Source organism: Rattus rattus, chromosome 13 (assembly GCF_011064425.1).
Source record: "Rattus rattus isolate New Zealand chromosome 13, Rrattus_CSIRO_v1, whole genome shotgun sequence".
In the NCBI taxonomy this organism is placed as follows: Eukaryota; Metazoa; Chordata; class Mammalia; order Rodentia; family Muridae; genus Rattus; species Rattus rattus.
In genome coordinates, this window is record NC_046166.1 from 27,634,723 (window position 1) to 27,660,739 (window position 26,017).

General features: G+C 45.4%; 1 protein-coding gene across 1 annotated transcript in view; it reads right to left on the reverse strand.

The window, feature by feature from the left end:
* Window positions 1–11,056: 11,056 nt before the first annotated feature.
* Window positions 11,057–26,017, reverse strand: part of Sh3rf1 (SH3 domain containing ring finger 1) — a 157,907-nt gene continuing 142,946 nt past the window's right edge. Inside the window, exons 10-11 of the mRNA XM_032918465.1 lie at window positions 21,728–22,080; window positions 11,057–13,422 (exon numbers count right to left, since the gene is read on the reverse strand). Of these exons, the coding sequence (XP_032774356.1) occupies window positions 13,254–13,422; window positions 21,728–22,080 (522 nt within the window). The 3' untranslated portion in view covers window positions 11,057–13,253. The remainder of the gene's footprint in view (window positions 13,423–21,727; window positions 22,081–26,017) is intronic.

Genomic DNA, 26,017 nt, shown 5'->3' on the forward strand with positions numbered 1-26,017 from the left:
TGAATACTCTTGACTCAGGGAGTGATACTATTAGGAGGTATGGCCTTGTTAGAGTGGGTATGGCCTTGTTGAAGGAAGTGTGTCACTTTGGGGGTGGGCTTTGAAACCCATCTCCTAGCTATCTAGAAGCCAGTTCTCTCCTGACTACGGTTGGATCAAGACACAGAACTCTCAGCTCCGTCTCTAGCACCATGTCTGCCTGGATGCTGCCATGCTTCCTGCCATGATGGTAATGGACTGAACTCTGACACTGTAACCCATCCCAATTAAATGTCCCAAGAGTTGCCTTGGTCATGAAAATCCTAAGATAATGGGATAGGTCATGACCAAAGGCTATTGGTCTGATTCTAAGACTGTACATCTGCTCTCTAGTTCTAAGTCACTAGGTGAACTCAGCGGGCAGGAAGAAACCATGACAGTCTCGCTCCTCCCCACGATCTCCCATTCTCAAGGCTTTATTGACTCAAGCTTTATTATAGGGCCTGGATGATGCCATGCCAATCCCACAATGTGTCTTGGGCAAAGAAATCACAGGAAAGAATCATTTCAGCTTAAAGGGTAGACACTCAATCCCGACTTTGATTTTTGTAAGCCATTACCACATCACAAGAATCCACAATTGCTACCCCAGGAGAGCAAGCCAGTGGTGTGGCTATCTATGGAGACTGCCCTCTTGCTGTGGTGGCTGGGCAGAAGTGGGGGGTAGCCAGCTGGATGGGCAAACCTCTGCAGACACAGCCGAGCTCTCTCCCTGCAGGCAGGAATGAAAGACTCTGCCCTTCCTTTCTCAGGCTTGTGTCTTTCATGGGCTTGGCTGCTTGAACGCCCTGGGGGCCAATTTAATAAATGAGGCACTTTCAAGCACTAGGTTCCTAAATTCCTTTCTTTATCCATCTCTCTTTGCTGTATGGAAAGGGTTTCAACAGCTGAGGTGGTCTTTTGTGATACGGAGCCTCCAAAGCCTATATGCTTTTGCATAAAAAGACCCACAAGCCTTGGTGGCATTATTATTGCTATATCTAAATCATAAAAGGAGGTTTTACTCATAGAGTCCCTGCCACCACACCAATTACAACCAAGAAATTGGAGTCACTTTATTTGCCCGTGTGTGTGTGTGTGTGTGTGTGTGTGTGTGTGTGTGTGTGTGTGTGTGTGTGTGTGTGTGTGTTGTGTGTGTGTGCGTGTGTGTCTGTGTGGTGTGTGTGTGTGTGTGTGTCTGTGTGTGTGTGTGGTGTGTGTGGTGTGTGTGTGTGGTGTGTGTGTGTGGTGTGTGTGTGTGGTATGTGTGTGTCTGTGTGGTGTGTGTGTGTGTTTGTGTGAGAGTGTGTGGGTATGTGTGGGGGGTGTGTGGTGTGTGTGTGCATGGTGTGTGTGTGAGTGTGTGTCTGAGTGTGAGTGTGTGTAAGTGTGTGTGTGTGTGGTGTGTGTGTGTGGTATGTGTGTAAGTGTGCATACATGCACACATGTGAGCACTCGCGTGTGCTGGGGACTGAATGAAGGGCCTGGTGCATGCTAAATCTGTGCTGTACCACAGAGCTTAGAGGAAGCCAGAGTCAATCCTTAACTGGAGATTTTATTTTTAAACAAAACCTTGGTAGGAAAGGGAAAATAAAGAGGAATTACAAATTAAACCACGGGGAATGGTTGAATTAGCTTGTATTAAAGAGTGAGCTGGCGGCAAGATATCAACCTTTATAGACATAAGGGAATTTGTTGAATGTGCATTTGTGATATAATTTATAAGGAAATTGGTTTTACTCAAAAGGACGTTTTTGCTTTATGTGTTGTAGCACCCTCGAGTAAGCAGGGGGGGGGGAGGCAATTCCATTAAGCTTTCAATTTCCACTGGCAAAAGGAATGAACTCGATAGGATTGGAAGATAAGGTGCTGGCAGCTGGCCTTCAGTCCCCTGACCTTGCTCCAGGGGTCGGGAATAAGAATCCGAGTCTTTGTGCCAGAGATGTCACACCATGTTTAATTAGAGGGCTGAAGTGCCATTGTTCCCCTCTGTAAGTCCCTGGCTCAATTTGCTGAGAAAATGTCCATTCTGTTCATGGTGGGCAGATCATGTGATCATCAACCCAGCAGCCTGGAGAGGCCCATGCTCATTCTGGGGCTCTAGAGGAGCAGAGATCATAGTGAATGTGAAACTCAGGACATACAGGACGAGCTATGACCGGACAACTGCAGAACTGGACATCTGTGTTTGTTTGGATATCCACGGTCCGTTTAGACGAAGTGCGGAGCTTTAGGAATAGATCTTATCATCCCCCACCCCAAGCTTTTTTTTTTTTTTTTTTTTTTTTGTTCTTTTTTGAGCTGGGGACCAACAGGCCTTAGCGCCCTAGGGTAAGCGCTCTACCACTGAGCTAAATCCCAGCCCCCCCACCCCAAGTTTTTAAAATTACAATTTATTTATTAATATATAGGTGAGGGAATGTGCCATTGCACATGTGTGGAGGTCAGAGGGCAATTACAGGAGTATGTTCTCTCCTTCTGCCACAGTGGGGCCTAGGATGACTCAGGTCACACGGGGAGGAAGAAACTCCCCAAAATTAAACTATCTCTGGGCTAAAGCAAGAGCTCAGCATGGAGCACAATTCTAATATGTGAGAGGTATATGTCTTATCCCAGCAAAACACACACACGAGCACACACACACACACACGAGCACACACACACACACACACACACACGCACACATACACTCACACTCATACATACACACACAAACACACACTCACACACAACACACTCACACACACTCATACACGCTCACATACACTCACACGTTCACATACACTTACACATGCGTGCACACACACACTCACCCACTCATACATGCTCACACACACTCACACACTCATACATGCTCACACACACACTCACACGTTCACAAACACACACTCACACGCACACACACACTCAGAATCATGCTCAACTTTCAATGTTTGCACATACCTGGCTGGGTATGTAGCACATCTGTTTCTGTAATCCTTACTGTATACATTGGTGGGGTGAGGAATTTAGCTCAGTTGCTAAATCAGTTGAGTGGCATCGATGAACATCTGAGTTCAAACCCCTACCAAGGTGAAAATTTGAAAAATGCCTCAATTCACCTCTTCCTAAAAGTAACTGCATACAGGGTGTGTTTTGTTTTTTTCCCTAACTCAAGCAATATCTTAGAAAGAGTTTTATAACGGGTTAGCATGTTTCAGAGGCAGAGGCAGGACAATTCCAAGTCTGAGACCAGCCTGGGCAAATTAGGCAAACATGTCTTGTTATAAAACTGAAAAGTCTGGGGAGGAAGCTCAATGGTAGGGTGCTTATGTAGCATTCGTGAGACCCTGGGTGCAGCTCCCTCCCCCCCCCCCGCAACCGCACACAAATGAGCTGTATTCACTAAAACTGCACTTGTCTAATTCTGCAGGTTATTCTGGCTATTTAAATCTGAATTAGTTGGGGTTGGGGATTTAGCTCAGTGGTAGAGCGCTTGCCTAGCAAGCGTAAGGCCCTGGGTTCGCTCCCCAGCTTCGGAAAAAAAAAAAAAATCTGAATTAGTTAAATAAAGTCTAATTAAAGATAGGGTTCTGCAGTCTGGGTAGCCACATTACAGCCTCCACAGCCACGGGTGGAATCTCAAACATAAAAAGGACATATTTAACAATTTTTTTTAAAAAAGTTGAGAATAATCAGGTTGTTTCCAATATTTTACTAATATATAAAAAATACTGTAGTTAGGTCATGACTTTAATCCCAGCACTTTTGAGTCCCAGGAACAGGATAGGGAATTCCAGGCTAGCCTGGGCTACTTAGCAAGACTCTGTCTTCAAAACAAATAAGACTTCTGAACAAGTGGTGTCATTTACATTTGTAATTTTGATACTGAGTATCATTTATTTTGCCAATATAATGATTTTAAGTACAAAGCATCTCCATTTCATATGTGAAAAATGCTATTTCATATTTTTAATATGAGGTATTTTATACAAGGAATCAGCCTTTTAATGTCTTACCTGCCCCCCTCTCTTTCTCTCTCTCTTTCTCCCTGGTTCCCTTAAAGATTTTTTTTTCTTTTTTATTGAAAATAGACTTTTTCCATTAATATATTCCTGATTACCGTTTCCCCTGCCTCTACTCCCAGTTCCTCCCACCTCCCCTCGCATCTGGATCCAGTCCTTGTCTGAGTCTCATTAGAACATAAACAAGCTTCTAAGGAATAATAATAAAATAAAATAGGATAAACAAAAGCTAACACAACAGAATTGTACAAAACAAACAACCAGAAGGAAAAGAGCCCAAGAGAAAGAACAAGAAACAGAGACCCAGTCATTCGCACTCAGGAATCCCATACAAACCCTGCACAGGAAACCTCTGTATGAGCAGAGAACCTGGTGCAGGCCCCTTGCTGGCTGCCTCGGTCCCTGTGGGTTCCTATGAGCGTTGCTCAGTTGATCTAGAGGGCCTCGTTCACCGGGTGTCTGCCATCCCCTCTAGTTTTTACACTCTTTCTGCCTCCTCTTCCTCAAGGTTCCCTGAGCTCCGAGGGAAGGGATTTAACGCCGACATCCGGTTTGGGAATGAGCGTTCTAAGGACTCATATTCTGCATAATGTCCGTCTGTGGGGTCTCTGCATCTGCTCCCATCTGCTGCAGGAGGAAGCCTCTCTGACGATGGCTGAGCAAGGCACTGACCTAAACACCGCTGAGTACACTAGGATGGCATCAGGAATTATTTTATTGCTGTTAATTTTTTTAGAATGGTAATATTTGCCTTCACCCTAGTCGCTGGGGCTATGTAGTCACAGATTCTTGGTCACTGAAGCAGCGTTGGGTATGGCGTCTGACTTGAGGAGTGGGTCTTGAGTCAATCAGATATTGCTTGGTTACTCCCCTAAGCTTTTGGCACCATTGTGCAGGCACGGCTTCAGGGTAGGATGCCATTGCGGACCAAACAGTTTGTGGCTGGGTCGGTGTTCACATTTCTCATTGGTAGCCCAAAGAGTGCCCTCCTGTACCAACGGCACTAGAACGTAGGGGCTGAAGGCTCTGTGTGGCTCGGCTTCTCCCTGTTCAATGAGTTACGTCTTCAGCGGTGGGGCTGCCCGTTTGTGGAGAACAACCCAGAGTCTTGGCCACAGCCTGAGTTGTTTGAGGATTCTTATGGACCCCTTTGGCCAACAACTCGATTAGATATAAAACATCCCCACAACCGGAAGCTTCCTCTGGTGACAAGAGGTGGCCAGTTTGGTGATTTCATTTAGACTGCCTCACACATGTATATATGTGAAAGCTTCTACTGTATAAGGTTTCCATACTACCCCTCAAATGGACCTTAATTTTAGCTGTTTCTCCCCATAATCTCTGTGTTATGATGTTTCAACATCTTAGAAAGAGAGGAAGGAAAAGAAGAAAAGGAGAAAAGAGAGAGAGAGAGAGAGAGAGAGAGAGAGAGAGAGAGAGAGAGAGAGAGAGAGTGTTCTGGATAAAGCTGTTTGCCAACAAGTCTAATGATTTAAGTTCGATGGCTGGGACCTATATAATAGGAGGCAAGGAGAGAACTGACTCCCATGAGTTGACCTTTGATCTCCATATGCATGTCGCTTGGGTAGTTACACAGACATAAACAGACAGTCTCTCTGTCTCTCTCTCTCTCTCTCTCTCTCTCTCCTGGGTTTGTTAGAAATTACTCTTTTTAAGGGCTGGCAGTTCCTAATATAACCAAGGTCCTCTGGGAACAAGCACTTGACAAAGTAACCAACCCCCATTAGCACTAGATCTCTACTCAGGGGCACTCCAGCATTCCTTTGTCTTCATTGCCCAGGGCCTGGTGCCAGGCATCCAGAGACCACCCCAGCAGCCTAAAGCTGATGAAATTGCTCGAACTGTTCATCCTGTCCAACTTGGATTTCCTGCAAAAATCCAATCCAATCCAATCCAATCCAATCCAATCCAATCCAATCCAATCCAATCCAATCCTGGCCTAAATATTCCCTTCACTCCTCTCTTCTACCTCCTGAACACTCTGGGTCGGGATATGTGTGTGTGTGTGTGTGTGTGTGTGTGTGTGTGTGTGTGTGTGTGTGTGTGTGTGTGTGTATGTGTATGCATGCATTTGTGTATGTATGCATATGTATGTATTTGTGTATGTATATGTATGTGTATGTATGCATGCATGCATGCATGTGTGTGTATGTGTGTGTATGTATGTGTATGCATGCATTTGTGTATGTATGTATGCATATGTATATGTATGTATTTGTGTATGTATATGTATGCGTTATGTATGCGTGCGTGCGTGCATGCGTGTGTGCATGTGTGTGTGTGTGTGTGTGTGTGTGTGTGTGTGTGTGATGGCCTTGATGGTTACATCCCACTTCTTGAACTCTCTAGAGCCTGTGAGTACAATAAACAGGCTTTCCTGGGCTTCTCTAGGCTCCCCTTGTACTAATATCTGAATGAATTGCTCAGAAAAATACAAAACTTGGTTCAAGACCGTTGCTGAACTATAATCATCCCAGCTCCATGGTATACTTGAAGACAGGAGGCAGCAAGTATAAATTATCTATCAAGAATATCCTAACGGTTTGTTTTAACGTTTTAGCTTATATCAACGAGAGCCCAGTAGGACAGGGCATGATGGAATATGTCTAGAATCCTGGCACAATGGAGGCTGAAGCAGGAAGATCCCGAGTTTGAGGCCATCCTGGGCTACACATCCATTCCATGCCTACCAAGATGGCAAACAAACTTAGCAGGAAATCAGTTGTTTTTAACTTGAAGGAAAACTGCAAAGTGGACTTTAAAAGTGACCTAGGTCCTAGTTAACACCAAGGAGAAAAGAGACAAAGGCTTTCTGTCCCAAGTCATTCACTCTTGTTTTCCTTTTGTTTTTTCCTTATGCATAGAAGCTCTTTACCAGTGTAGGCTCTTATCTTGTTACCTGCTATAGGAGCTGCAGCACTGGTTCTCAGCCTTCCTAATGCTGCGACCCTTTCATACAGTTCCTCACACTGTGCTGACCCCTCCCTCCCAACCATACATTACTTCTGTTGCTACTTCATAACTGTAATGTTGCTACCTTTATGAATCGTAAATATTCATGTTTCCCAGTGGTCTTAGGCGACCCCTGTGGAAGGGTCATTCAACCCCCAAAGAGGTCATGACCCACAGGTTAAGAGCCACTGAATTACATTTTTCCCATTATTCTTTTGATTTTTGGTTATGGTGTTTTATTATATACATTATCAAATATTCTGTAGGTTTTTGTTTTCTACAGCTTTTGGGTTCAAATCATATTTAGGAAGGTTTTCTCACTCCAGAATCCGTCCGTCGCGCGCGCACGTGTGTGTGTGTGTGTGTGTGTGTGTGTGTGTGTGTGTGTGTGTGTGTGCGCGCGCGCGCGCGCGTGTGCATGTGTGCATATGTGTTCTCTCTCTCTCTCTCTCTCTCTCATACCTCTACAAACATGCTGACCTTGAAAGCTTCAACTCCAAGGTCAGCAACCTCTTAGAACCATTTTTTTTTTACCTAAGGTGAAAGAAATAGCCATGCTGTGAGGCTCACTGATCATAGCTAGGATAATTCCCTTATCTTTGGAGACTAAATATTACTTAATACTACTGATCCAGTGCAAATATACAGAATGGGGACTTAGAGATTAATGTCAACTGCTGTTCCCTTCCACATCACTGTCAGAACCCCTGATCCTTGTGTGAGACAAGAATCCACACGGTGCAAGACCTATATGGTGTTCTGGAATGGAAATCAAAATAGCTGTATCAGAATGTGGGTCCATGAACAATGTGGTTGCCAGGGATGCCAACTTCCTCATGGATTCCACACACCCCCAAGAACTTTCCAAAGACTGAAGCACCAACAAATAGCTTACAGTCGACCGGGAGCCTCGCTACACACACTATGCTCTGTGCTGTGAAAAATACGTGCGACCGCTGTGGGTCATCACTGTTGACAACTGCCCACTACTTTCTGGTAAGTAGTTGATCACATGCTCACAGGGTGACTAAGCACACACTTCAACTCCGGGGTGCACTGCAGCACTGGTGGCCACTGGATCACTGCAGTGTCCATTGAGGGAGCTCTCGTGCAGTTATGGTCTCCTATTTTTTTTCCCCTGTTTGTGTTTCTTCATTTCAGCTGCAAATAGTACCTCAGACAGTCTAAGTTTTGATAAAATTTTAATGTTTGAAGTAACAGGTCTGTGTGTATTTTATGATAGTACATGATAGACTGTTATCACCATACATGGTATGCTTTTTGGGTTTGCTTGACATTGCTAGTCTTTATGGTCTGTCTTTTTTTTTTTTTTTTTTTTTTTTTTTTTTTTTTTACCCTCAAACTGTTACAAATCTCTAAATCTCGTATCTACAGGGACCTGCCCAGTTCAGAACTGCATCGTTCCAGGGTTAACTGTAATAGGAAACACAGTGTGTATTAAAACTCTGTTTACTTTGGCTGTTCACTACTCAGTCAAATAGCTCCTTCCTGTGTCTGCTGATAAGGCCCTGAGGGACAGGCAGAGCAAAGTCCTCAGCACTCCCTACAGTCTGGATCCACAGGAAAGCCACTCCCTTTTGCCAAACTTGGACACTGGCTAATCTTGTCTGGTTTATTTTCAGAGGTAGACAGGTTCCCCTTTTTGAAGTGTTTTCATTTGGACCCTACTTGATAAGACCAATTTAATTGGTTTAAAACACATTAAAAAAAAAAAAAACTTCATATGAGCCAGCAAGACTCAGTGGGAATACTGTACTGGCTGGGTCAACATGATGATCCAAGTTAGACACCCAGAGGACACCATGGGAGAACTGATTCCTGATCATTGTCCCTTGCATTGTGTATAGTGATGGTGATGATGGTGGTGGTGGTGGTGGTGGTGGTGATGATGGTGGTGATGATGGTGGTGGTGGTGGTGGTGATGATGGTGGTGATGATGGTGATGATGGTGGTGGTGGTGGTGGTGGTAATGGTGATGATGGTGGTGGTGGTGGTGGTGGTGATGGTGGTGGTGATGATGAAGGTCTAGATGGCTCAGCAGGTAAAGGTGTTTACCATCCAAGCCTGACTTCAATCCCTGGAACCCAGGTGAAGGTAGGAGAAAACTGATTCCACAAATTTGTCCTTTGACTTCCACATGTATGCTGTGGCACACATACTGTGTATAAATATAGCACACAACAGACACACACAGGCACGCACATGCACAAATGAAAAACTTTCTATGGATACAAACAAGGAGTTACATAACTTTAAGACATCTATTAAAAGTCCTTTGCAAACTCAAATCCTAGTATTGTTATAACCTTGGGTTAAAGCAGTCTCTAAACTCTTAGAGGCATTAAAAACATGGTCCGAAACTGAGCGTGGCAGTGGGTGTCCACGGTTCTAGCTTTTGGGGAGATTTAGAGTCTAAGTCAAGAGGATCTGCTTAAGCCCAAGAGCTTAAAATCAGACCGGCCAACACAATAAAATGCTACCTCAAGGAAAAGAAAAAGTCCTTTTTTTAAATAAGGACAGGAAATTAAATATGTGGCCCTTGTAGACAGTACCTTAGTTTGCTCCTTCTGAAGGCAGTTAGACCCTGAAATGCATTTATGCTATATTATATGACCTGGAGGGAGGAGATACACTATTTTTATTAAAATTCGATGAAACTGGGCTGGAGAGATGGCTCAGCAGTTAAGAGCACTGACTGCTCTTCCAGAGGTCCTCTGTAATAGGATCTGATTCCCTCCTCTGGTGTGTCTGAAGACGGCGACGGTGTACTTACATATAATAAATAAATAAATCTTTTTAAACATTGACGAAACTACTATTACACATTAAAACATGATATGGCACATTCCTTTCAACCCAGCCTCCTGGGAGGCAAAGGATAGCAGATCTCTGCGAGTCTGAGGTCAGCCTGGTCTATATAGCAAGTTCTAGGCTAGCCAGCTACGTAGAGACCTGGTCTCAATAAACAAACAAATAGGTATGAAAGAGAAAAACACTTTCTCCTCTGTCCCTGCCATTCACTAGTGGGATACATAAGACAGTGGCAGGAAGAGAGGAGTACATCATAATTGGCTGACACAGGCAATTACAGAGGAAACTTCGGGCAAAGCTATAATACAACCCAGAATTCCTGATCTTTAATTCTTACAAGTGATTTGATGTGGTAACCTAAAGTCAATAGAGAAATATATTTTTAAACAAGACATACATGGACCTTTGATTTCATGGGAGATTAAAATCATGGTGAAACCAAAGAGTACACATGGACAGACTCATGGCTCCAGCTGCATATGTAGCAGAGGATGGCCTTGTTGGGCACCAATGGGAGGCAAGCCCTTGGTCAAGCCCTTGGTCCAGCCAAGGCTGGACCCCCCATTGTAGAGGAATTTTGGGACAAGGAGGTGGGAGTGGATGGGTGGGTGGGTGGAGGAGCACCCTCATAGAAGCAGGGGCAGGGGGATGGGAAAGGGGATAACATTTAAAATGTAAATAAAATATCTAATAAAAAAAGTCATGGTGAGCCGAGGGACAGCGTTGCCACACCACACCAGACCTGTGGTAGTCATGTGTTTGGTTGTGGGTCTGCTACACCCACACTTAGAAATCAAACACTTGCCAGGTTATTTTAAGAACTTGGAGGGACTAAGCTTAGAAATTGTTACACACTGTCTTGTGAGACCCAGAAACTGACTGAAGAGTTTAAGTTTCTTGGGGAACTAAGTGAATAAAGTTTGAGAGAAAAAAATGAATCACAACCATCAACCTGACCCTCATAGGAGGCACCCTGAGGCCGAGCTTCCTTCAGAGGTTACCATTTAGAAACGAAGTCAAACGTGACCGTGCTGAAGAGGTCTAGAGTCCTGGGTCCCTTGGTGCTGGAGTTGCAGGCAGCTGTGGGCTGGCCAATGTGAGACCTGAATTCAGGTCCTCCACAAGAACGATGCAGGCTCTTAACAGTTGAGTCACCTCTCCACCCCCAAGAGGTTTTTATTGTTATTCATTTTAGGTAGCAAATGCTTCACAGATTGATACAAAGGACATAGAAGGGTTGAACATCAATTTTTAATAATGAAACTTTTATCCAGTCCTCAAAATTAACATAAAAGGCATGAGAAATTGACCATTTCTCATCCCCACCACGGTGTAACAATCCCTTGTTACAACATCCATCTACTGTCTCCAAAAAGCCCAATACAAAACCCACACATTATACCACCTAATGTTCTACCAACAGATGAGAGTTTAACCCACGTTATACCAGGAAGCTATTACCACGGATACTTCAAATCACATAGCTGAAAACATGGAGAAAGGACAGGTAAAAAAAAAAATCATCTTAACTTGTAGTAGTCTTTTTGCTTTTTTAAAATTTCTATAAAATACACTAATATCCCAAAATAAAGAATATTATGACACATTGGTGTCAACTCACACACATGAAAGCTGATGTCAGCTTTTTTTCCTAACTAAAATTCATCTCACCAAACCTTTATATATTACAGAAATATCCAAGTAAAGTATTTCTTTTAAAAAAAAATTCAACACAAAGGAACATAATATACAGTGTTCTTATAGATATAAAAAAAATCGGTTAACAGGAATGATTCTGTTTCTAACCACATTACATAATCTTTTAAAGACAATGGGATCTGTTGCCATTCTGTGATTCTTCCATTCATATCAATATTTCCCAGCTACTTTTATCTTAAAGTTAAAAAACAAAAAGGAAAAGGTTGGTTGGCCGTTGGCTTCCTTATCTTACCTAGAAGAGAAACTGTAGAACAAGGTCATTCACTACTGGGCTGTCTCTCCTCCTTCTGTTCTCAGGACTAGCCAGACCCACAGCTAGAGTGAAATTGGAAGAGGGCATCAGAGGGTGGATATAAAAAGATGGGCCCCGTCACAACTGTAAGGTGTGGGCACAGCCACGCCCAGGAAGCCTCGCAGAGTTTCAACACAGTCACAGGAGTGAGAGATCTCCCGGATGAGCTCGCCCTTTACACGGGTCCGCTGGGAGGACACCTGTGGACGAGCATTTTAACTAACGACTGAGCGTGTGCCTTCACCAGAGGGGAGCAAGCACCCTAAAGACTTCTCGGTCAGTAGTGGTCCTGGGGCAGGGAAGAGACTGCTGTGTATGTTAAACCTCCTGTATCGGTCAGTTCTGAGTGAAAATTGCTATGAAATACACACACCATGCACAGTCCACACCACTGTGGGAATCCGGTTACACATGCAAGATGGCGGAGAAATCACGATGGATGAATGGAAACGTTCACAGTGTTTCTAACAGCCTTTGACTTTAACACGAATGCACCTCTTACCACCACTGTCTCACAAACTTTTACTGTGTCTTGGGCATGCAGATCACTTGGGGGATAGAATGGGAATACGGTTCAAAGCCATTCACACACACAGCGACTACCTCTTCAGCTTCTCTTACTTCCCAACACGTTGCTACTTGTGCTAGCAGACAGACGCGTGTTTGCAGTCAATGGCTGTGCTTTAGTTTGCTTCTTACTTTTGCCCGTTTTGTTTCAGGAAAATGAAAAACCCACAAAATGAAATCGAGGATTAGGTCTTCAGGTTGATTTCTAATCAAAGCAGGCAGATGGGGACCTACTAAATTCCTCTATCTGGAGTCTGCTGTCTCCCCTCCCCGGGTCCTTCCGGTACTGATTCAGCTGTCTGCTTGGAAAACTGATATTTTTGTCTAAACAGAGACAAGTATAACGGCGGGAGGAGGGCAGAGAGCAGGGGAGGGGAGATGCAGTCTGTGTCAAAAAGAATCTCTTGCTCCCAACAGACAGGAGAGAACCCAGCTTCTCCTTAACCATCATTTCATAAATTAATATTTCTTAAAAACCATAACCCAAAGAATTTGCTATTACAAGAAAGTTCAAGTTTTAAAAAAAGCAAATAAATTAGTTAAGCCTTGTAAACAATTGTCCATTTTAGTTACACATCTTAAAAAAAGAAAAAGACATTTATCTGTATAGTCCATTAGACAGTACAAGGCACACTTTACACATCAGAACCCAGAGGGACGGAACCCACACGGTGTGGCCGCCTCTGCTCTGCCCCTGGGGTAACCAGGCCGGGGCTCTGGAGTCAGGTGCCCATCTTCTGCTCAGCTCCTGAAGATCTGGAAGTCCACAGATGTGCTCTTTCAATGCAACTACTTTGTGCTCTTCAGTCATGTGATGCGATGTTAAGCTTTCTCCGCGTTCAGTCTCCTCAGATGTTCTCCACAAAGCTCCCTGGGAAAAGACCAGTCTTCCCGTTTCTTTGTAACGTGCCTTTGAACCAGCCGTCCTCTCGTTTCTTATGAACAAACACAATATCTCCTTCTTTCAGCTCAAGTTCTGCCTCACTCTGAGGAGGATAGGAAACCACCACTCTGTGCCTGTTAAGAGAGAAGTAGACCATTGAGATCAGCAATAAAAACGGGACACCGTCAGTCCGCAGGGGCTCCACACAAATAGAATCTACACAGCCATTTACAAGGCTTTGTACAACTCAAAATCCAGCCACTCTGTTCAGCAGGCTTGGAGTTAACCAAGGCTGAGTCTGGGTATTCATTTTGTTCCCCAGTGATGTCTAGCTGGTGTGGATGAGTTTTCTACGCAGGGAGGGACATTCTTGACTGCTTTCAGTTAATAGGGGAGCCATTTCTGTCTTGCCCTCTACTCTAGGAAGAGACAAGTAGATCTGATTTCTGAGACAGGGACACGTAGCGGAGCAAGCTAAGACTTCCTTCTTACAGGCTGTGTGGGCTCTGCTCTGCCTCTGTACCATGAGGCAGGAGAGGTGAGGCGTCAGGTCTGCTGCCTGGGGGCAGATCTGGAGGACTAGGGCTGTCTTCTATATCCCTTATACTAGGTTTGATATCTAGTAGACAGTGGTTTCAAGGAAGTTTGCCTGCCTTTACACAGGAGTCTTGCATTGGTAAGAGATCCCGAGGTCTGCACAGAGATTAGAGAACCATGGGCTTAAATTCTGTCCCCATGACCAGTGATGATGCTGACATTACAGTCTCCATCCTCATCTATTTGCTTGCCCTTGGTTCTTACGGCAGATGTGAGTGGGAAGAGTGGAGTTAGTACTTAACTGCCCAGCAGCCTTGTGGGTTACCGTCACCTCACCTCTGCCCCCATGCCTTGGTCTCTAAGGCAGGGTTATGATTAGCGGCTGAGGAAGCCAGGCAGAGGTAACTTATTTTGGGCCTCTTGACCCAGTCTTCTCTCTACTACACGTTATCCATCTCCTCCCTTCTCCTTGCACTTCCCAATCAAAACGGTGGTGGTGGTGGTGGTGGTGGTGGTGGTGTCTGGTAGCCATTCTGCAGCCATCCCTGCCTCTGCTAATCCCACTTGCAGTTTCTGTCTACAACACCCTGTGTGATAAGGAAATATTACAAAAGCGACAGTGTGACTTCTGAGGCCAGGTGACTGAGGCCTGGGATAGTCAGGGGGCATGAGTGACACCCCTAATCAGGTACCATGTGAAGCTTCTTTCTAAAACCCGTCAACAGGAATGTGAAGGAGCCACTTTAAAACCGGACCCTCCAGCCCCAGTCTAGCATCTGTAGAGCCTGGTTCTCTCTCCAATCCCCATCCCATTAAAAATCCACATTAGCAAAGACCACAGCAAGTGGGCTCGTTTTTTCACAAAAAGCTAAGTAGCTGTCCAACAAGTACTCAGCTCCCTAGGGCATGGGGACCAATTTACCCTCCAAGGTCTGCAGCAAAAGCACAGCTCTGGGTCGGTTTATCCTTTCCAAGAAAGGCTCGGCCAACTCAGACATGAGAGTCTACAGACGGGGTCAATCAAGTGCAGAGCAGGGAGGAGAGGCGAGGCACTGTGGGTGAAGGGGAAGTGACACAGTCTCTGAGAGCATCTTAACTTTGAGACAGCTAACACTGCCTCAGGGTCCCCACCGGGACAATGGGACTTCAATGAGCTAGACAATGTATTTCATAAGTAACATAAGGAGGTCAAAAGAGTCATGTTCTTGGTGCAGGGACACAGAGAGTTCAGCCCCAGAATGTTAGCTACTTCAAGCATGGGGCTCCCTTAAGCATACACAGGGGTCTGGTACTTCAGGCTACAACTAACAGATGAGCTCAGGCCACAGGCTGAAGAACGTCCTGACACTGGGAGTTCCCACACTGTAGAATGACACAGAGTTTTGGAATCCTTTCACTGACATCTTTAAAAGCAAACTAACAACTTCATCGCGCAGTGATTTAAAAGAAGAACCCAGATGTGATTTCTCAGGTCTGATGCCAACAGGCCAAAAATCCACATAAAAGGCAATGATGTAGTTGCCATTTGGGGCGAGTTAAAATTTAAGCAAAGCTTTGCAGTTCTGGAGGGAAATGTGCCACTGACTGAAAGCATATTCTGTGTAGATCTCTCACGAGATACATAGCTGACTGGCAGTCTGCAAGCTGCTTTAAGGTAAAATGGAACAAGACTAGTTTAAAAAAAAAAAAAACTTGAAGTGAATTAGATTAATATTTGCATTTTATAAAAATGCACTAAACCAATTTTGTCAGAAAATCCCGGACTGGAATAGCTGCTGGGTTAAGAACATAATCTTCCTGCCAAGTTCCCAGTGGGGGCAAATTTTCATTGCTAAGTTATAGGCCTCGAGGGGTAGCGGTGGAGTGAGAAGCCATGTGCAGAATGGAAACTGTGACACGGTGTGTGTCGTGTGAGGCCTGCCAGGTGCTGCACAGTGAGAGACTCCGCTTAGAAGCCTTCCAGCTCAGGCCCTGGCCTCCAGCCTTATGAGTGCTTTGTCACACAGCCCCAAATGCTGGCAGGGCAGCCCAGCGAACTCAGGCACCCACGGGCTCTGCCAAACAGAGCAGTGGGAGAGACCTGCAAGCAGATGTCAGACACAGCTGCGAGGGCCCTCACACCTGCTACCCTGCCTGGTTTATGCTCGCCGTTCGTGAACAGGGTTCCCGGGCACTTCTGAACATCTCGAACCCGAGTTACAGTCTTCGGACCTTCTGTGGCACCTGCTGAGCCGCCTCCAAAAGCTGCAGCCCAATTGGTCCCCTTTATAGTCAGTCATCCTGGTTGACGCCCTCACTATGCATTATACTTCCTCCTTGCATTATACTTCCTCCTGTCCCCAACCCATTCCACGCACGACTCAAATATTTATATTAAGTAATGCCACCTGTAGGTGCCCATTGTGAAAAACCATTAGCGGCTCTCAGTGTCTGTAAGGTTAATCCTCACACTGCCACATAAAGCCCTCAGCGATCTGGCCTTAATCCCGCTTTATGTAGCGCTAGCTGCCATCGTCACCGCAGACATTCCAACCCCCCCCCCCCCAAGCCTATGTCTCTTCAAACATAGCCCCGCTTCTCCTCCTCCACATGTTGGCTCATGCAGCTCCTTGTACTGGGAATCTCTCTCACAATATCTCTGCCCATCCACACCCTATCAATCTCTCAAGACCTGGCTCACAATCTCCCCCGGGAACCCTCTAGCCCCAAAGCTGGAAGTAATTTCATGCTTGACTAAACCGCAGAGGGCCTCGTGTGTGTTTCTCACGGCACTTAGCACAGTCCATACTGTATTTTTACCATCTGTGTTCCTGTCTCGTTTATTTTCGACTTGAGGATAATGCTGAATTCACTCTCTCCACCTCATGTGGCCGAAGCAGAGTATAAGATGATTCTTATTAAGCACATTGACGGAGTGAGAGGTTACTCAGCAAGCATATTTTTAAAAGAATGGGTAATGTTCTCTAAAAAAAAATGAATGAAATTCAAAAAACGAATGAAATTATACTACGTGCCACAACATGGAGGAATCCTGAAAGCATCATGCTAAGAGAAAAGAGCCAGACGAGAAAGGAAGGACGTTCTGGGACTCTATGGATACAGAACCGCCACAGAGAAAGGAGAGCGGTCTTCAGGGGCGACAGAAGTGGGAAGAAACGGGCGCTGTGAATGTTGCTGTTTCAGTGTAAGAGGAAGAAAACTTTCTAGAGCCGGACAGTGACACGTGATCAGTGAGTGTAGAGACTAGTCACTAGCACTAGTGAATGCACCTTTGAATAGGGTGAATTTTAACTAGACTTTAGTTTTCCTTTCATTGAAGAGATCCCATCCTCACACAATCAATCCCTGATTCTAGTCCCCCTACCCCCACGTCTATTGTTCCAGCTCCTTCCCACCTTGCCTCTCATTCTGACCCATCCCCTTTCTGCCTTTCGTTAGAGAAGGCTTCTAAGGGATAATAATAAAATATAACAAAATAAAACATAGTAAGATAAAACAAAAAGTATAATATCAGAGTTGGAAAAGACAAACAAACCGAAGAAAAGGGGCCCAAGAGAGGGTCCAAGAACCAGAGACCCACTCGTTTGCACACTCAGGAGTCCTATTTAAAAACACTAAACCGGAAGCAGTAAAGTACATGCAGAGGGCTGGCATAAACCACGCAGGCCTGCGCATGCCACCTCAGTCCCTATGAGTTCATACGAGCTTTGCTCATGTAGCCCTAGAGGGCCATGTTCTCCTGGTGTCCTCCGTCCCCTCTGGCTCTCACCCTCGGCCTCCTCTCTGGCAGGGCTTCCTGCGCCCTGGGGGGAGGGGTTTAATGGTGACACCCCAGTCGGGACTGAGTGTTCCGAGATCTCTCATGCTCTGCATTAAATCTGGCTGTGGGTTAACTATATTTAAACAACTAAAAAAAAAAAAAAATGAGATGATTCGATAACTGAAAATAATGGAAATATGGTAAAAATGAGAGACCCAGAGAGAGCGATTGAGAACATGCAAGAGAGCAGAGGTAGGGCATATGTATGTCAGGGGAGGGGAAGGGAGGGAGAGAGAGAGAGGAAGGGGAGAGAGCAGAGAAGGGCTGAGTGGTATTCTGGATGTTGGAGAGTACATCGGTCCCTTTGAACGAAGCACACGGGTGTGCTCGCTTCAGCTCTAAATGGGCCTCCACTTCTAGGGTGACTATGACAGGCACAAGAATGGAGCTAGAAAACCAGATTCCTATTGTGGTATGAAGAAGGCACCCTATAGATAATGCCAGCCTTCCAGAGTGGGTCATGGGCGTTCTAACTCCCACCTGGACAGGCTCTGACAATCTTCTGTTGGTATAAAGTTTTCTATTTCTCTCTCTCTCTCTCTCTCTCTCTCTCTCTCTCTCTCTCTCTCTCTCTCTCTCTCTCTCTCTTCATGGGACCGCAGTGAGTCTCCCTGTGACTCGGAGAAGCACTCTCTTAACTTGGTCCGGGTGACTAAGTCTTCCCTGCTTCCTGTCAGTTACCGCAGCAATCTAATATCCAATTAAGTATTTTACTGGCAAAACCATACTGGCTTTGTATCATGTGCAAAGTCCAAATGAATTATGTCCATTGTTTCACCCAGTGGATTCACTGACGCTGACTCAAAGAAATGACTCATGCTGTTCAAGTCGGACTGCCTTTCTGGAAATCTACCGCTACCCAATCGGTAAGCTTCTGAGTATGCTAGTTTAACCCCTGATAAATGACCATGGTTCTTTTCCATTGTTGCTTTAACTCCTAAACACAAAGAAAATCACACAGGTAAAGGTGACTTGCCATGCTTTCCCAAGCCACGTGGGCACACGTGTGTACATGTGTGTGTGAAAAATTGTCACGTATGCTTTTATTTTCCGTCTCTTCTGAAACCGTTTCTTCCTACCTTTATCTTGCAATTTCCTAATTACTTTTCCTCCATCCTTCTAAAATAGAGTCTGATGATATTTGTTCTATTATTTCTGCTGTCATTAATTAGACAGCCTCCGCCTCCAGGATGCCAGGCTATTTCCTGCTTGTTGTCTGCAGCAGTATTTCCCACAAACACAAAAGAATCCCTTTGTTCCCCAGGAGAATTTCTCTCAGCTGACACCAAGGCCTGTCAACACACTTCAAGGCTCATCCTTCCTCATTATGAGACTGCACCCCTCTCTCTTCATGCCATGTGACTGCTCCTCTCTCTTCATGTCACGTGACTGCTCCTTTCCACCGGGAGCACTTTTTTTTTTTAACCTTTAGCCCCGCTAAAGGATGGATGAAATAGGGCCGCTGTGGGACAGAGACTTTCCACTTGTTCTTGCTGAGCTCTGACGATGAACGTGGGCTCATTCTGTCTTAGCCCTACGCTCTGAAACGTGTTTTCATGGAAATCTCTCCAAGTCCCATGTAAAGAACCCAGGGCTGCTGTATTTTGCCTGGGCGAGCGCTGCTACTTTGTAGCCTGTGGGTGAAGGGACTGAGCACTTTAAGTGCTTTCTGAACCACACTTCCTCCATTTGAGGCTCTAAGTGCTTCTCCTTGTGTTGGAAGTTTTGAAATATGCAGGCAGGTAATCCCTAAATGACATGCTTGCTAGCGCTCTATTAACCAAGCCCCTCATCCTCCGGGGATAATGGACGGCTTCCCTACTCCAGTTTCCCATTGTTTTTACAGTCAGGTGGACTTAAGCATCCACGTTAAATAAATACCATTACCGGCGCCGTGTGATGGCGAAGGGTCTCGGAAAGTTGCCGGCTATCACATTAAACGTTCCACCGAGCATATGGGTTATAAAAATATAAAGTTGGGCTGAAATCTTTTCTAAGGACCCCCTTCCCTCTCCTAAAAATTGAAATGGCTACATAAAAACCTGCCAGAAATTTCCAGAGCGCTCGTGTCCATCTGTCCCATCATTAAATTCTTCACGTTCCCTATCTGATGTGTCTCTTGTTCCCAAAAAAACGCCATCACCTGTCTGGTGGGCAGCTCTCCTTTCAGATGGCCTGAGAGGCACAGCCTGCTATTAGAAAGAGCCTTTTAAGAAGAGAGAAGCGGAATGCAGAAGCCACACAGATCAAGGACATCTGGCAATTGAAAAGGAATGCATAATGGGGGTGGCGGTGGGGCAGCAGGGCCTAGCCAAGGCCTGAGGAGAATGTGGGCAAAGCGAACCATCCTTCCAAAACAGTCACAGATCCCACAAAGGACTGGGGGTGGGGTGGGGGTGATGGGCAGGAAAGCGCCTTGGGGCAGGAGGGAAAATTGCAGATCAATGCCTAGAGGGAGAGAGCTAGCCTTTGTGACTGAACGTAAATACACAGTAACTGGACTAGCTTCAGGGACAGGAGGCATTGTCCCTGGAAAGCAGCACTGGAACTCTGCAGGAGAAAGGCCTACTCCAGAATCAAAGCCCAGGACTCACTTTCAAAGCTTTGCTGGGAACACAATGGACGAGGAGAGACATACAAGGATCTGTGTGTAGGGAGGGGGCATGTTTAGGGTAATGTGTCATTTCGAAACTGGCTTTATATCGTCAGTCCGAACTGCACCACAGAAAATTTTAGCTCTTTATGAAGATGTGTAATAAAGTGACATAGTTTGTTTGATGTTTATTCTCCACTTTTAGAGTTTACTTTCAATCGAAAATGTGCCACAAAATCACGAGGCTTCAATACAATTGTTTATATAGTTCCACTAGAAACACAAAGGCAAAGTGGATTTAAGTCATTTTGTTGTTGTTGTTGTTGTTTAAGATTTGTGTGTATGTATGTGTGTGACTGTGTATGGATGTGTGCACATGAACGCAGGTACCCAGAGGCCAGAGGCAGAGACTGCTGTGGAACAGGGGACTGAACTTGGGTCCTCTGCAAGAACAGTGCCTGCTTTTAACTACTGAGTCATCTCTCCAGCCTAAACCGGTTTAAATGACCATCTCACAGCCAAATCACAAGTCAGGCACAGTGGTGCACAGCAAGTGTGCTAGCGTCTCGGCAGGCAGAGCTGGACGCCGCCTGACCAGCCAGGGGCAACGTGAGGTCACCACCACTGTCACCAGCTCAGCAACAGAATGTCAACCAAAGGGAACATGTCTACAAACTGGAAGTTTGTTTATCTTCTAAAATCCAAGTCTAGAGAGATCGGCGTGTACAGAACCAATAAAAGAGATGAGGCTCAAATGTTTACGTTATATGAAAACACAACAGAAGTTCAAATGTACTGCGTGCTGTTTCCTCGGGTAATAACTAACAGTGAACCTTCCAGTTTTAATCCTGGTAGATACATATCTTATTAAGTATGTTTTTGTCCCTAACACAGACCTAGACCCCCATGACTGCTTGAAATAGAACCCCCACTTACAAGCATTGTTCAAAGCCAAAATCACTCTAAGAATGCGCATCATTCTGAGTATATGAACCAAGAGGGCCATCAGAACCTATACTGTATTCTTCTGGCTCGGGAGACAGGAAAAAAAAAAAATTACCTCCAGTAGGTAATAATATAAAAGCTCTTAAAAGAGGATTCCAGTGGTTCTCAACCTTTGGGTCGCGACCCCCAGACAACCCATTTGTGCAGTAGCAAAATTATAGTTATGAAGTAGCAACAAAAAATTATGGTTGGGGATCACGGCAACATGAGGAACTGTATTTATAGGTCTCAGAATTAGTAAGTCTGAGAACCACTGGCTTAGACATTTAGTGATTGACAGATATCACGTGGCTATGAATTAACTGTTAACTAAGGGAAAACACTGGTGCGTTCGTAAAGTAACAGAAAGCCAGAGCTCGAATGTCATTTACCAATTAGGCTTGAAATCTTAGGGTGTTGTAGGAAATGATTTTCTAGATCAGGATAAAAATTCTAGCCTTAAGTTTGCTATTGACGTCGTAGTTCTGAGAGCGGTGGGACTCACCTTTCACAAACAACAGGCCTGGCCTCATTCATGACTGGACCCAGGGAGGAGCAGGCCTGGCGAGGTGGTGGAGCGATGGGCACTGCGGAGTCCAGGGAGCTTGTCTTGCGATGGAAGGCATCCTGGGCTAAGGCTGCTGTCCCTGGGGCCACTGGACCATCCCCATCGGTGGGGCAGGACCCCACTCTGCCATGGACGGCCCCTAGCGGCAACTCAGGACCCACTGCTCCCTGCAAGGGAACCTCCCCTGAACCCAGCTCCACGTCCAGGGTAGGTGATGCTGGAGGGGAGACTCGGGGCTTGCGTTTGGTGGAGGCGCCAGAAAGCAGCTTCAATAGGCCCTTTTTTTCTTTCTAGAAAAAACCAACAACATGGATATTAGTTGGAGATCGGCAGTTGTATCGCTCCCACAATCTCCAGGGCACTCCGATCCACTTTTTGATCGCATCACGGTTATTCATTACCTTTCAGGTAGCCTCTGCCTGATGTTAACCTGACCTTTTGCTTACTGTGTCTCCCTTTCTGGCCTGCCTGCTTCTGTTTGTGTTGGAAATTCTCTTGTTCATTACTATCTTCTAAGGGGGGCAGCAAGACAAACAGACCAAAAAGACGTAAAACAACAACAAAAAAATTAAATCAATTTGTATTTTTTTACTTTGATAAAAGTAGCCAGTGGGATGGCTCAGTGGGTAAAGGAGCTTGGTGCCAACTCAGAAGAGCTGAGTTCGATCCCCACACCCTGTGTAGTAGAAAGTGAACCAACAACAAGCTGTCTCCTGACATCCACACAGTCATTCCATCACGTGTGTGACTGTGTACACACACACACACACACACACACACACACACACACACACACACTCACACACACACACACTCTACACACACACACACACACACACACACACACACTCATACACACACACTCACACACACACACACTCACACACACACACACAGACACACACACACACCCCTCAAGGGATAGAATAATAAAAACACAAATCGATACTGCAGAATAAAGTGGAAATTTCAGATGGTGGGTTTAATTTCTGCAAAGACTGCCTTCCTCTGATTACTGTTACGGGAGCCAATTGTGTCCTGGGTTAGATACAAGCCAGGTAATACCTGACTCCCTGTCAACAAGCTGGAGCCTTATTCTTCTCTGGAAAGAGGCCCTGAGTAGACTCAAGGGCTGTAGTACTTCTTACTATCACCGCCTTGATTAAATTTAACCAGCCACAGTGACAGGAGCCAAACCATTCCTACTGGGAAAGCAGTCCCTTGATTGCAAACCTTGAAACAACACTACAGAATTTTAAGGAGAGCTTCAGTGCATGGGCATCTTCATGTCTGTCTCTCTGTCTGTCTGTCTTTTCTTTTCTCCCTTTCTTTTTGTAAGCAAAGGCATAAAGAAGAGTTCCCAACCCCAACTGCCTCACGCTCCAAAAACCATAACCTGAGTTTGTCTCTTTTGACACTTTCCTTTTTTGTTCAAAACAAAAATAAAAACAAACAGAAACAAAAAACAAATCCAGTCAGCTGTTGGTGCTAACTATTCTACTCTCTTCTCAAAGTCTGCCGCTATCTCTCCCAGTCAGCAGGTCGAACACTGTCATCGTCAAACAGCAGTGATGGAATTAAGTCCTCTGAATGGAAACACGGAAAATAACGTGTCACAGAGATGCGTTTCTGTAGGATTAACATTAACAGAAACGTGGAGGGAGGACTCAAAAGCAGACAGAGCACCGAGGAATTCTTCTTCGTACTATGAGTTAGTCTGACCCAATAAAAATCCCCCGGGGAACAAATCTCTATCTACAATCACAGGACTCCACTAAAGATAGAACGGCAGAAAACAGGAGGATCCTCGAGCAGACATTTATCTGATGGTGAGCAAGGGTCCCTGAGAAACCGCACAGCCTCCATTTATAAACCCCGCTCAGAGAGTGTGGTGCTCTATGGGCTGGAATTAGGAAAAGCAACGTGGGAGGGGCTGGGAGTGGCTGCTAGGATTATCTCCTGGCCTTCTCGGGATAGGCAACAGATAATCAGAGCCCATGCATCTCCTTACCCATCTCCTTAACCCATGGGGGGTGGGGTGGGGACCTTAACTCATCTTCCTGTGTTTTGCTTCTTTCTCTTATGGATGTTACAATGCCCATATCCATAACGGACTTTAAAGGCTCTGACCACCATCTTGGGAGTGATGACAGGACTGTGCTCACCTCTGTATCTCATTCATCGCCTGGGACAGGGTAGGGCACCACTGAACTGGGGAGGCCTCATGGTGGGGTGCAGAAGGTGGGGGGTAGGGAGTAAGATAAAGGGAGGAATGGAGAGTAGTCACTGAGCACCCGGGACGGATGTTTTGGGTTTCCCAAATCCAGAAGAAATAAAGCCGTGGTCGGTGAAGCAGCTGATCTCCAATTCTGTGGCTACACATCTCCTGTGGGGCATCTATGCGGACAAGGCTGTCTGATGGCTTCCACCTCTAAGGTGGCCAGATGCAGCATCCAGCTATTTCTGTCAGGATATGAGAAATCAGTCTAGTCCCCGTAGCCCATAGATTGGCTGAGAACATCAAGTCCATTGATAAATTAGAACCACAGCAAGCCCCAGCTAAAGATGCTATTTAAAAGCCCAGATCTGGGCACTCAGAAGAGTATCAGATAAGTGACTTTGTGCTCAGGGAGCAGCTTCTGAAGTGATTAAGAAGAAAGATGACTTGGTTCATCGAAGATGATTAAACACATTAAACACAACTTGCTTTAATGACTTCTAAGGGACGTGTTATCATCATCAAGCAATGCCGACTACCCACGGAGCAGAAGGCAGAGGATTAGGCTTCGTGGTGGGGTGCAGAAGGTTGGGGAGTAGGAGTGTCAACACACAAAAGATGAGGCCCCAGTTCCAAGGAACGGTGCTATTTATAACAGTCTGATGCCTTCTCCAGTGGAAGAACAACGTGCCTCTTGAGAGAGATACGTTTGCAAATTCAGACACTTACTATCCAAGGACACCTTTGCTTCCTTCAAAATCCAACAGCAGAGACGAAAAACTCAAATGGATTAATAGTCTACACTTGGGTAAGGTGATTTAGAAATAATAATGCTAGCATCTATAAAGATGGGGCGTATCTTTAGTAGGCACCTCGATAGCTCATATCCTGTGGGTGTTCCGTTCCTAGGTGAAATGATGTTTTCAGAATCATTTCCGATTTGAAGATTTAAAACTATCACAGGGCGGTGGTGGGGCACGCCTTTAATCCCAGCGCTTGGGAAGCAGAGACTGGCAAAGTTCAAGGCCACCCTGGTCTACAGAGAGAGTTCTAGCACAGCAAAGGCTACTCAGAGAAACACTGTCTTGAAAAAACAAACAAACAATAAATATTATCAAGTTTTTAAAAAAGAAGTATCTTGTTGTGGTAAAAATAAGGAAGTGGTGGAACCGGTTCCCATGCGTAACCTGGTGGTCGCAAGTTCCAGCTCCAACGGGCCCCTGGAACGAGTGCTAATTCAGCTCAGATTAGCATCTCTCCCGGGGCTCTCTGTTAGACGCCATCTCTCTGGTTCCAACCACCCAGTAAAACCAAGGCTCAACAAACTGTAACCCAACAATCAGATTTACATGTTAAATTCTCAATCCTTAATACATCCACACAATAAACTTAGAAACCAATTGATAAGGATACAAACTGCCCACCTAGATAATATATAATTTGCCTATCTAGACAACACAAAATCCTGTACACACCCATCCCTTAAGGCTAGTCATAACAACCTGTAATGTGTGCAGAGAGGAGTCTTAGCATCCGCTCCCATGTTCTCTTGGCTACTCCCTCCCCTCTCTCCGGTCTCCTCTGCCTCTCTAAACCTTTTCTCCTGTTCATCCTTCCTTCCAGTGACAGGCCTCATTCTATCCTGTACCTGCCTTCACCTGCATAATGACATCAACCTACAGTATCTGGAGCAAAAACCTATCAGAGTTACTTTTAGATGTGAGTTGTTTTCGAGTTGGATTCGGTGATACACTCCTATAATCCCATCTGTTTGGGAGGCAGACCTGAGAAGATTCTAAGGCGGTGACAGTCCTGCTCCAATTTAGCCTCAAAACAAAAACTAACTGACTTATGGGGCAACGGCTCAGTTAGCAAAGTGCTCGGGCACGAGGATCTGAGTGCAGACCATAGAGCGTACAGAAAAACTTGAGCATGGTAGTCCGGAAGGCGAAGACCGCTAGATCGCAAAGCTTGAGGGCCAACCTAGCCTATCAGCAAGGTCTGTGTCG